Genomic DNA, 13,515 nt, shown 5'->3' with positions numbered 1-13,515 from the left:
TATTTTAAAAACAAAGTCTTGGGAGTTTTTCATTTCTGAGTCACCATGAATGCTGCCTCTTTCTGCTATTTGTACTCAAAATGTCAACATCAGACCCCTGCAACAGCAGGAAAGTTTCCAATATGAACTGGAGCAGTTTAAGAAAGGACTATCGAAGAGACCGTTTTGTGTCATTGGGCATGGGCCAAAGCTGGGCAAATGGGACCAGCTTGGAAGGGGCATCTTGGTCGGCATGGACAAGTTGGGCCAAAGAGCCTGTTTCCATGCTGTATGACTCTATAAATTAAAAGCTAATGAAGCCATTTTGTATAAAATGTGTATTGTACCCCTCCATGACACACTGGTCAACCTGAGGAGCAACTTCAGCAACAGACTGGTCCCACCAAGGTGAACGCCACAGGTGATCCTATTTCCCTGTGGTTATCAAACTGTACAACTCCTCACACTTCTGTCGTAGGGTAGACTGACCCCCTCCCCCCCCTTATGCACATCCCTCATCCTGGTTGTTTCCATGAGAATTTAATTTCATGTTAGTGCAATATTGCATATGTGCTGTGCAATAACTGGTCACTTAAATCTCATTATTATTATTATTATAATGCACATGACTTGTAAGTGTATCTTTTGACTGGTGGCAGACCAATTTCCCTCTGGGTTAATAAAGTGGTGGTATCGTATCGTATTAAATCCCAGATGTGCCCTTTTGGAGTGGAGTTTTCTCATAAGAAATGCGTTACAGTTCTGTTACAACCTCTCCTCCGTTACACAAATTCCAAGTATGTTACCAAATCATTTTTTTTTTAAATTTCACGTGAGAAATTGATCAAGAAGGAACTGCAGATGCTGGAAAATCGAAGGTAGACGAAAGTGCTGGAGAAACTCAGCGGGTGCGGCAGCATCTATGGAGCGAAGGAAATAGGCAACGTTTCGGGCCGAAACCCTTGGGTTTCGGCCCGAAACGTTACCTATTTCCTATAGTGGTGATTGTTCAACTCTTTGCATGGAGTGAAGAAAATGTTGCCTATCTCCTTCGCTCCATAGATGCTGCTGCACCCGCTGAGTTTGTCCAGCACTTTTGTCTACTCACATGAGAAATTATTCATTGTATTAATACTAAGCTATTAGGATAAATTATTCTCCAATGACGTGTCCCACTGCTAAGCTAAGGAACATTACCAAGTGTCATTATTCATCCTTATAAATCTTCCTCAAATAAAAGGTGCATGATGCCCCTTCTTAAGCTGTGCAGGTTATGCAGTAAAAGCCTGTTGATTCACCTATTAAACTACAATGAATTAACTTTGACTTTTCGAAACATTTCACTGATGAGCTTCTGGCGAACAGTTACATTTGTGCCACTTTACAAAGTTCTACAAAGTACTTTTTCTAATGAGGAAAATAATAACTTATTTTTTTGTTACTCTATATATTCCCATCCTGTGCGATAGTTTCCCAGATGGCCTCTCAGGCTACTTTAATTGTATGCTGCCCAAATTGAGAGTCATGTGCCGGTCAGTCCCTATAGTTTTCATCACCATTTTGGCCTGCCTGGTGGTCCATATGAATGAAATATTTACTTTAAAATATGTTATTATCTCCATTTAAAAGACAAACATATTAAACAAGGTTTCCCTTCTTCTGTCAGTAATATAAAGATGATTTAGAATGCTTCAGCATGCAATACTGAAGTAGTCGTTAAGCAAAACTGTTCATTCTTTAATACAAAGCAGATGCAGTTCAACATGGTTTGTAAAATGCCAATGCGTTTTAGAGAGTTTTTATTACTTTGAACGTGTTGAATGAGTGCTTTGATTATTGCTAAATCCAGGTTGACATCGGGAAGTAAAATCTACATCAGTGACAGGCAATATGCAAATACAATCATTTTTGTACTAGTTAAATGACTGATGAGACCCAAACTTAAGAAGAAGTAAATTAAAATTACTGCCTAAAAATCACCAATAGACACTTAATAATAGTATACCCTCATTATTATGGATTTTATAATGGATTTTGGTTACAGTGGACGGGGTGTGCCCACAGTAATCGGACACCACGCTCTCTTTAAGTACACGGGCTGCTAGTTACATTGCGGGGGCCCATTCAAATTGACAAGCAATTGCTTCGATTGACACTAATGCAATGATACGCTATAAACAATGCAACAAACTGCCTTTAGTATTAGCTGTTAAAAAGCACGTGGTATATGTAAATAACTCATTACCCCCCTTACTCGGTTATAGCAGACAATCAGCAATAATGGACATCATACCCCTCTCACTACCCCATGGTCCTTTTATAATGAGGGTTATCTGTATAGACTTTGTATAACATTTAAAATACAGCATTATTTTATACCTATCATCATTGTACCCATATTTATTGATCATTACATTTCTCAATCTAAGGAGGAATAACCTTTCACGGTTTACTTTCTAACTCAACCTTTCTCTTTCTCTTTCTCTCTCTCTCTCTCTCTCTCTCTGTCAGACAGCCCTCTTGCCTACCTTAGAACTAGAAGCACTGCCAGCCTGACCAACCTAGAGCGGCAGATATATGCCAGAGGTACAGCACCTGACAGTGGGAAGAAGTGAAAAATATTTTTTTTAACAGATAAGATATAGTGTAACATACCAACAAAAAGCATTTGACTGTTGTCTTATATTTTCTTATCTATACCGTTTCAGTTTACTAGTCAGACTTGGGGGTACTTTGTCCATTGTCGTGCCAATGTATTTTTGTACATTTCACTCTCTCAGTCAGTGTTTAGTAGTTTACTTCAAGTATTTTGTGCCCAAGTAATGATGTTAATTCTCTGCCTCAGAGGGCGGTGGAGGCAGGTTCTCTGGATGCTTTCAAGAGAGAGCTAGATAGGGCTCTTAAAAATAGCGGAGTCAGAAGATATGGGGAGAAGGCAGGAACGGGGTACTGATTGGGGATGATCAGCCATGATCACATTGAATGGCGGTGCTGGCTCGAAGGGCCGAATGGCCTACTCCTGCACCTATTGTCTATTGTCTATTAATTTTCCAGACCCCTCCCCTCCTGCTAGTCAGACATGTGGGAGGGGTCAAAAACAAAGGGTGCAAAGCAAGCCATTGATTAAGGTCTCCCAAGTGCCAGCCAGAAGAAAAATGTGAAATGTAAACTTGGTTATTTTTATTTATCTTCGAACCAAGAGTCTTTCTGTCTCAGCTGAAACTTTACTCCAATTTGGACAGTTTATCCCATTGTGTGAGCTGCTTTGAAGGTCACTTATTCATTTGCGCACATTACATGGTTACGTACCAATCCAGTTTTCCAACCTACCGATGTAGCCTCCTCAAAAATGACGAGACCAAATGGGATAAGGCGACCTGTTTTCAGAGTAGCTACGCCCTGTCCACAGTGCCTATCCTGAGTGAGCCATTTCAATGGCCTTGTCTCAACAATTGTCTCCTTTTTAGACTGGCTATCTCCCCTCTCCACTGTCTTTTCTGATGCAAGGTTTTGACCCAAAATGATGGCAATCCTATTCGCCCCCCCCCCCCCCCCCCCGAAGTCTGCCACTCGAGATGTTCTCCAGCAGATTTATTGCTCTAGATTCCAGTACCTACACACTCTTATATCTCCAGATGATGCACATCCTCTAGAACATTTGGACCTCTCTTGACTTGTACAAGAATGTACAGAGGCTGCCTTGTGTTGTATGTGATGATAGAGACTGTTTTAGCCAACTGGAAAAAGAGCAGTCCAACTTGCTGTCAGTGTTTTATTTCAGTTACTTCACAGATGGCATGCTACATAAAAAGATGCTGGCTCTATTTTTCCTTTGCCATGTAACTCTGAATACATAGAATCATAGGAGATTTACAACAGAGCAGGTTGCCATTTGACTTGTGCCAATCAGAACAGTGCCCAATGTCCCACACTTGATTGGTAGCCTTGCAGATTACAGCACTTCTGGTGCACACATAAGCACTTTTTGGCTGAGGTGAGAATTTCTGCCATTATGCCAATTTCTGACATTGAGTTCCCAACCTCTAACATATCCGAGTGGAAAAAAAATCCTCTCTTTCTTTCTTATCTTTCTGTAAATGACTTTAAATGCAGTACAGCACAGGGACTGGCCCTTTGGCCCACAATTTCTGTGCCGGCCATGATTCCTTGTTTATTGTTTAAGAAGGAACTGCTGATGCTGGAAAATCGAAGGTAGACAAAAATGCTGGAGAAACTCAGCGGGGACAGCAGCATCTATGGAGCGAAGGAAATAGGCAACGTTTCGGGCTGAAACGTTGCCTATTTCCTTCGCTCCATAGATGCTGCTGCACCCGCTGAGTTTCTCCAGCATTTTTGTCTACATTCCTTGTTTATTCCAGTTTACACTATCCAGGGCCCTTTTATTTTTGTACAACAAAATTAATCTCCAATCAACCTCCCCTGTTCCAAAGTCAACCGTTCTACCCTAATCTTTCTTCTCAGCTACAACATGTAATCTTGGCAACAATGCTCATAAATGTCCTCTGCACCATCTCCAGTGTAATATTTGATGATCTGAACTCTACACATTTCTAAAGCTATGGTCATAGTATAGTCCCTGGTGGACTCGTCGGGATTAATGACCACAGGGTACAAGGTACAAGCAAGAGTTGTGTATAGTTCTAGCATAGACCTCCCTGGTCCTTTTATCTATTCCTGAGCTAATAAAGAAAACATCTCGTACGAGGGTTTACACTACCCCTCAGGATTGATTGCAGTAATTTGCTCACCACTTGTTGGACAAACTGGTCTGTAATTATTTGTTATCTCTTCATTGTTTTTTTTAAGCAAACTCACAACCAATACCAACACCATTCCTGCAGCAAGGGATGATCAACAAATGATTATCAGAACCCTGTGCAATTTCTGAAGAAAGGGTTTGACCTGAAACATCACCCATATTTTCTCTCCAGAGATGCTGCCTGTCCCACTGAGTTACTCCATCTCTATCCAGTTTAAACCAGCATCTGCAGTTTCTTCCAAAACCCTGCAATTTCCTCCCTTGCTTTTTTTAAACTGAGGCGAATGTATTTCTTCTGAATCTGGTGATGAATCCACTTACAAAGATGTACATGAAACCTTTCAGATTTTCTTTGATTTTCATTTAAAACTAATTTGCGAAACATTGCGATTAAGCATTCCAGGATCAAGTATCAATATTTAATATAATCAGTGGTCCCCGTCATGATGTACCCAATTGCAATTTGTCTCAAACGTGAGGTTTGCTTTTTAGCAACTCTGAGTTTCACTGAGCAGATCAGGACTATAGGACAGGAAACAATTTCAAGAGCTATTTAGTGTACTGTACATGAGCATCAAATAGATACGTTGCTTTTCTGTTCATTGTTCTTTATGGTGCAAAATGATTCTTTCTCTTTTCATCTTGTGCTTCTTCAGGACCAAGCCCATTCTTAGGTAATTATCCAATTGTTTTGTTCATAGGTTGAAATCTATGGTTGTTTTCACGTCAATGTATGTAGTTGTGAAGAAGAGTCTCATCCTGAAACATCACCTATTCCTTTTCTCCAGAGATGCTGCCTGACCCGCTGAGTTAGTCCATCACTTTGTGTCTATCTGAGTTACTCCAGCATTTTGTGTCTATTACAAATAGCCACATTCTGATTTTTGTTTAAAATATGAACTATATATGTTCTTTATTATTGTAAACATTGAAATTGTATATTGTTACCAGTTATGACAAGGGGGCCATGATTGTTGAAAGCAAAAGGCACCTTTCATCAAGTGATTTTTCGGGTGTAAGGAACAACTGCTGTGCATCAGTACTCATTCCAGCAGAGTGTGTGAGCTCAGAGCTGGGTCTGGAAAAGTCTTTACAGAAATCACACGTTTGCAAGTTAGTAACGCCAAGCTTGCCAGCTGAGTGTAGTAGAAGCCAAGATGTGCACACCATGTTTATAAACACACACAAACATAGCTATATGGTTTGTAGCATGCTCGTAAAGTTTGATATTCCTTCCACACCAGTGCAATGTCTGCATTTTTTTTGCCAAATAGTTTAACTGCACTATGAAGCCAGCTCCTTGCTATTCCCACAACAGTACTGCATTGGTTAGGCTGGATTAAGGGACACAATTTCAAGTGTTTAATTTTATCATTAAAAGTCACCACCTTCATTTGGTCACAGAAATGTAATTCCATGCTAATGATCCTCGCGTTGGTGGTTATAAATATATCTCAATTCTCACCATAGATTCTCATCTCAAAGAATCCTGATAAATATTTGATTAACATTAGTTTATTAAATTAATTTTGTCTAATATTTTTACAATCCCATTGATTTTAAATAATGTATATGTTTATTAGAATACTTTACAAAATAACTTGATCTAAAAAATACCCAGCAAGACAACATACAGGCAAGGGGTGACAAGTGGATAGTAACAACAGTGCCATTCAAGTTCCAAATAATTACAATTTCCAACCTTCCTCAACATTCAATCATATTGTTGTTTGTTTTTAATGTAGTTATGAATTATCCTGCACTTACAGACAATAGCCTGGGAATCACCATTGTCTGGAAACTCATCTGGACCAGTCATTTCAATGCTGTGGCCACAAGCATAGGTCAGAGTCTGGCTATCCACTGGCGGGTTACTCATCTGACAGCTCAAAGCCTTCCCACAATCTCTAAGGACAAGTGAGGAGCATGATGGAAGACACTGTGCTGGTCTGGATGTGTGCAGCTCCTTCAACTCTCAAGAAGCTCACACAATTCACCTTGAAACTGTCTACCGGATTAGTTCCCAGTCTCCCTCCACCCAAAAGCCATTCATCACCCTAAATATTCTTTCCCACCACCTGCAGCGCACAATGGTGGTAGTGTGTACCATTTGCAAAAACGCATCGAGTTTACTCAACAAGTTCACTAAGCACCCCGCAAACGCACAACCCATATTGCCAAGTAGGGCTGGAGCAGCAAGCTTATGGAAATATCGCAACTTAGAAGATCCCCTGCACATACTGATGCGGAAATATATTCATCATTACTGGGGTCTAAACTCTGGAAGGCCCACTCAACAACACAGTTGGAGTGTTGGTTGATTGATTGATTGAAAGATAGAGCATGGAAATCGGCACACCGAGTCCATGCCGACCATTGATCCTCCGCACACACTGGTTCTACATTACCTCCTTTCACCTCCACAGCACACAGGCAATTTACAGAGGCCAAGGAACCTGCCAATCCTTATGTTCACGTGAATGATTGCAGCAACGTGGCTCACAACACTAAATTACCCCGGGTAATTAGGGATGGCCAATGTATGCTGGCCTTGCCAGCGATGTTCAATCCTGAAAACTGAATGTGTCTCTTATTAATAAGAAAAAGTGCAACCTGCAAGATGTGATTCAGCAATAACGTCGGAGTTTATGTTTAACTTGACCCTCCAAAAGAAAAATGATGAACTGGTGAAACCTCAGCAGGATGATTTGCATCCTGAGTCACGCACAGTCACATTCTAACATGTTCCTTAATAGCATCTGCCTGCAGGGCTCCCAGCTGCCAAACTACCATTTTCATGGGTGCTGAAGGTTCAGTTTATTGTCACGTGTACCGAGATACATTGAAAGATTTTTGTTGCGTGCTAGCTAGTCAGCGGAAAGACTATACACAATTACAATTCAGGCATCCACAGTGTACAGATACATGATAAAGGGAATAACGTTTAGTGCAAGATAAAGTTCAGTAACGTCCAATTAAAGCTAGTCTGAGGGTCTCCAATGAGGTAGATAGTAGCTCAGGATCGCTCTCCAGTTGTTGGTAGGATGGTTCAGTTGCCTGATAACAGCTGGGAAGCAACTGTCCCTGAATCTGGAGGTGTGCATTGTCACACTTCTGTAGCTCTTGCCTGATGGGAGAGGGGAGAAGAGGGAGTGACCGGGGTGGGACTCGTCCTTGATTATGCTGCTGGCCTTGCCAAGGCAGCGTGAAGCGTAGATGAGGTCAATGGAATGGAGGTTGGTTTGTGTGACTATCTGGGGCAAATAAGGTTTACGGTGATCAACTCCCTATCAACGGTGGCTTTTAATTTGTTTGTTTCCTTTTGCAGCAGAGGAGAAGATACTGAAGCGACGGCAACCTTTTGTGCCGTATGCTCTGAGGAACCACACGGGATGCACCTTGTGGTTCGCCACACTCACCACCACTCCAACAAGGTGTGGAATCTTCTCTTTGTGGCATCTTATATTCTAATAATATCTGGATATTCCATTACAAATATTAGGTTTTATCCTTCAGCTTGGCCATTGGCAAAGATGCATTCATATAAATAACTAAATCCATTCACCGATTGCTTATGCTGGAAACCGATACCAGGTGGTGAATCTGTGGAATTCATTGCTACAGGTGCCTGTGGAGGTCAAGTCATTGGATATTTTTAAGGCAGAGATAGATAGATTCTTCATTAGTATGGGTGTGGAGTATTATGGGGAGAAGGCAGGAGAATGGGGTTAGGAGGGAGAGATAGATCAGCCATGATTGAATGGCGGAGTAGATTTGATGGGCCGAATAACCTAATTCTACTTCTTTCACATATGAACTTATGAATAGATATATCACCATGCTAAATGTCATTGATCATTCAGCAGCAGTTGACTTGCTTGGTATTTCGTCCAGCTGTCCCTTATTCCTCCAATTACGTTTATTTGATAGCTTCAGAATTGAAAGTACTTACTTCAATATGAATTGTCATTGGATTGTACTGATGCTGTGACTGTAAATGAGAGTTGTTTGATGCACCCTCAGTGAAGTAGATGTTGTTTTTGATTGTAGAGTGGTCCTGTCTCACAGCGAAAGGCCAGGCTACATGCATGAAGCAACTGTGGCTGATCTTGATGACCAGCACAATGTCAGTCAATGGCGTGAGGTGCTCCCTGGAGAAGAAGTTCCTTTCGAGTTTGAAGTTAGGGAAAAACTAAGACACAGGTGTGTGAAACAAGATGGCATGGCATTCCTTCTACAATCTTATCACTATTGTAACTGTATTTGTGCTGCGTTGGATGTGCTGTGTAAAATTGTGTAGCCATAACTGTAATGTAATGTAAACTGTGCAATGTAATTGCATGTAATGTAATAGACAATAGGTGCAGGAGTAGGCCATTCGGCCCCTTGAGCCAGCACCGCCATTCATTGTGATCATGGCTGATATAGTAATGTTACTACAATTTGCATTTGTACCAACAGACATACCCATGAGTTGAAGATTCATCAGCTTTTGGTCCGTGTGAATGGGTGGGAACAAGTGAGCCCAGTATCTGTGGATAAAGTCGGTATCTTCTTCCGCTGTGCAGCACCCGATCGCAACAACCAGTCATCCATGGTAACTGATTAACTGCTTGCACATCATTTGTCAAAACTTATACCATTCAAAGACTCTGTATTTTTAGCAGTAATTTGATAACATGAGATTCTGAAGAATCAACTGCTCAGAATTATTTAGCAAATAATAATTTGTGTTTTTAAATAGCATATAAGGCGATATAATCCAGAACCTTACGATTAAAAAAAAAAGACTAGAGAGGTTTACTGAACTTGAGTCAACACTCTGGTTACAGTAGAAGGGCCACATATATATTTTAGGTTGCCATCTTACAAAAAGAAACAGAAAAACTCAAAAGCTGTGAAAACCATTTACGTAGTTTGATAAAATGACACTGATTGGGATCAAATGAACAGGTTGAATCTTATGAAACAAGGTGGCTGAGGAGTAATCTATTCAAAGTTTTTTAATTTATGGAAGGTTTTGATAATGTAGCCTTAGGCGTATCTCCATTTGTCCACAAGGTCCACAAAGGCGCAATACAACTGACAAGAAAAAAATATAATGACATTTTCCAGGAAATTGGGCAGTTGTTTCAAATTGTACAGATAAGGGAAATTCCTACAATCCTTTCAGAAGGGAATTCTGGATTTGCTGAAAGAATTCGATGAGGAAGCATGGAGAATTGAGCAGAGTAAAGATGAACTGTTTGGGCCCAGTTGACTTTATGTTAAAGATACAGGAGAGAGGAAGAAAACAACTGTGGTTTTTCCATCTGAAAAGTAAAATTCCCTGATGATAATTCACGAACACAATCGAGAGGTAATATATAGCCTCTCTGCCTCATTGTTTATTAATACGATCATATCACAAGCTCTTGGATGTGAGTGAAATATAAAATATGAAAGAGCTCGTTCTGATCCCAATAGTTTCTTGCCAGATAGTTCACATTAAACCTTCCATCTCAATCGTTCATTGTCAGCCGCTATATGCAAAAATATTTTATGAAAACTAAGCTATTTCAGATGCTGATGCGCAACAAGTCATAAGACTTAACACATGTTGCTTTTGTAATGTGTATGTCTGCTTTCTTTGTGCCGCAGGTTGGAAGTCCCATTAGCAAGACCAATATAATACATCCACATGTTTATGTAAGCATTCTTTTACTCTCTGATTACATCCTTCATAAAAATTTAGTGTTACTTTTTCAAATTATTTTATGATATAATTTTGTACTGAATTACTTTTTTAAATGTCATTTTTTCCAAATCTCCAGGTATTTGTTTTTTTTTAAATTTGTATTGCAGGAAAGTCTCAGTTGTCACTATGCTGTTTATGATTATGATGTATAGTTTCCATTTATATTTCCATTCCTTTGTATTTCTTCTTCCCCCTCATTCTGACATATTATTTCTTGAATCGGGTTTGTGTGATCCCCAGAACACACATCACAAGAATTTAAACACTCTAGACTGAGCATTGGATGGGCTCTCAATACATAAGCATTGGGTCATTATAAATATATATTTTAAATTAAAATTGTTTCCTCTTGTGTATATTTTTGAACTCCAGTTTCTGTAGAACAATTAAGAGAGAAACAGGGAGTTTTCCTGATGTCTTGGCAATATTTCTCCCTCCACCAGCATCTTTTTGTCACTATGAGACAGCACGGTTTTCACATTATCTTCTATATTTATCTACATTCAGAACAATAAAGCATTTTTCTAAATCATGCCAACATGATTAGTAATTAAAACAATTTCATGTGTATGTTTAGTCAGGTCATGAGTCTAACATTATCAAATATATATCTGAATATGCAGTGCTAGGCTCAGGAGATAATCTAAACCCTTCGTGAGCAATCAGTGCCGGGTCTGCTTGAATATTTTAAAATATTGTACCAATTCATTTACTAAGTTAATAGAGATTTTAACGATAAGTGCCCTATTGGAATATAATATAATAAAAAGGAACAGCAGATGCTGTTTTCTACCAAAGATAGACACAAAATGCTGGATTAACTCAGCGGGTCTGCATCTGGAGAGAATACATAGGTGATATTTTGGCTCGGACCTTTCTCAAGACTATTGGAACTAGATTAAGAGTTTGTAGACAAAAAATGCTGGAGTAGCTCAGCGGGTGAGGCAGCATCTCTGGAGAGAAGGAATAGGCATCGGCCATTCCTTCTCTCCAGAGATGCTGCCTCACCCGCTGAGTTACTCCAGCATATTTTGTCTACCTTCGATTTAAACCGGCATCTGTAGTTCTTACACATAGATTAAGAATTTAATATCCAGAATATAGACTTTTACACTCATCTTTATTATCATTGTTTTATTTATATTTATGCATATTGCTTACTGTGAGCTTCATGTGAACAAGGTGTAAAGGCTAAACTAATCTGTATAGGGCCTGTCCCACTTGGCGATTTTTTCGGCGACTGCCGGCGTCATTGACTGACGTATCAGGGTCGCCGAAAGATTTTAAACATTTCAAAATCCAGCGACAACAAAAAAATGTTGCGACATTTGGGGAAACACCGGACGTCCATACGTCATCACGCCGCGACTTTTTCAGCAACCTGATACGTCAGTCAATGATGCCGGCAGTTGCTGAAAAAATCGGCAAGTGGGACAGGCCCTTACCTCGTTTTTTGTACTTAAGTACTGCAGATAAACTTGTATATTTTACCGTTGCACAGATAGCTTTGATCGTTTATTAATAATGTGTTACACATGATCCTTTATAAATAAAGTATTTCACTCCTCTCTCACCTTGCAGTTCTCGGCTCTTCCCCCTGTCCGGGTTGTATTCTCTGTGACTCTTGAGGGAAGCGCAAGGAAAGTGATAACAGTCCGCTCAGCACTGATAGTGAAAAACAAACTGGAGGTACCCATGGAACTGAGATTGGATAGTCCATCTGCTCCAGACAGTAAGTTATTAATCCATGCGGCATTAAGTTGAGATCTTTCTGTGGCAATCCATCTGCAATTCAACAGTACTTCTTCTTCTTATCGAGTCCACACACAAGATTAGAAGTTGTTCAGCCAGATCTGAACACACGTCTCGGCATCTGCATACGATGGTGTCTGTCATGTTGCTTCTTGTGCGTGGTGGTGGAAAGATTGGTGGAAACAGGGCTGCGATTGAAGTGAGCGCTCTTTCCTTGACCCCCAACAGAAATAAGGCAATTTCTACCAAGGATCATTACATCTACCAAGCCTATGCATCCGCTTTTGCTACAACCTTGTGTGCTTTCCACATTCAAAAGATATTTGTGCAGAATTTAAAAACAGAAGGTGGGAAATCTGCAGAAGTTTACCCTCCCTTGCAGGAGTCCAATGGAGGTGTTTAATCATGAAATCACCACCTTTTAGCAGTGTGGAAGTTCAGATTGTCAGCCTTTGTGCAGGATTCCTGAGCCTCTGCACAATTACAGCTAATGCTGAACTGCAGTAATAGACCAGTAGCTCAACGTGTGGGGCCAAAGCAAAGCACCAGCAGGTGAACAGAATATTGTCCGATGCAACCAAGTTTGTCAATAAAATGGAGACACAAGAGACTGCAGATGCTGGGATCTGGAGCAAAAGAGAAACAAGCAGCTGGAGGAACTCAGCAGGTCAGGCAGCAACTAGAGGCAATCAGGTAGTCAACGTTGGAAGGTTGTTGAGCTAGTCGGCCCATAATGTCATTGGAGCCTGGAATACACTGTGTTGACTCTCACAACTTTTAAGGAGAGCACTTTAAAGTGCCAGGGCATAGAAGGCACACGTCAGATGTTTGTAAATGAGATTAATGTAGATGAGTAATTGATGACATGGACATGGGGGGCCCAAGGGCCAGTGTCCTGTGTGACTCTGACTTTACAAAGATGGTTTACTTTTTGATTTCTTTCAAATTATGCCAATTGCCAATTAAACCAATGTAATAATTTCAGAACCAGTGGTGCTGCCAGCTGTGCTGCCCGGTGACTCATTGGCAATCCCTTTACACCTGACGTCCTGGCGTCTACAAGCAAGACCAAATGGATTTGGTTTGTTTTTCTGTAAAACGCCCATCCACTGGACCAGTGTAGCAAAAGTAGGAGAAGTGAACAGCAGCAAGCGAGAGTGCCATTCGTCAGACTGTGATGACAATAGCTCCTTCAGGTAAGCAGTGTGCTCTTTTATCTGCTGCATTTATCACTGGGAATCATAGTGGATATTTGGATATTTGTGCC

General features: G+C 40.5%; 1 protein-coding gene across 5 annotated transcripts in view; it reads left to right on the top strand.

The window, feature by feature from the left end:
* vps13d (vacuolar protein sorting 13 homolog D) overlaps positions 1–13,515 on the top strand; it is a 181,853-nt gene that overhangs the window by 73,306 nt on the left and 95,032 nt on the right. For 2 of the 5 annotated variants that reach the window (XM_033048439.1, XM_033048438.1), the window contains 8 exons: positions 2,491–2,565; positions 5,416–5,433; positions 8,088–8,193; positions 8,810–8,962; positions 9,221–9,356; positions 10,400–10,447; positions 12,078–12,228; positions 13,234–13,444. In XM_033048439.1, the coding sequence (XP_032904330.1) occupies positions 2,491–2,565; positions 5,416–5,433; positions 8,088–8,193; positions 8,810–8,962; positions 9,221–9,356; positions 10,400–10,447; positions 12,078–12,228; positions 13,234–13,444 (898 nt within the window). The remainder of the gene's footprint in view (positions 1–2,490; positions 2,566–5,415; positions 5,434–8,087; positions 8,194–8,809; positions 8,963–9,220; positions 9,357–10,399; positions 10,448–12,077; positions 12,229–13,233; positions 13,445–13,515) is intronic. The other 3 variants (XM_033048440.1, XM_033048437.1, XM_033048441.1) reach the window with 3 other exon arrangements.

The sequence above is a fragment of the Amblyraja radiata genome, chromosome 31 (assembly GCF_010909765.2).
Source record: "Amblyraja radiata isolate CabotCenter1 chromosome 31, sAmbRad1.1.pri, whole genome shotgun sequence".
Taxonomy (NCBI): Eukaryota; Metazoa; Chordata; class Chondrichthyes; order Rajiformes; family Rajidae; genus Amblyraja; species Amblyraja radiata.
Note: the sequence above shows the minus strand (reverse complement) of the source record. Positions and strands in the feature narration are given on the sequence as shown.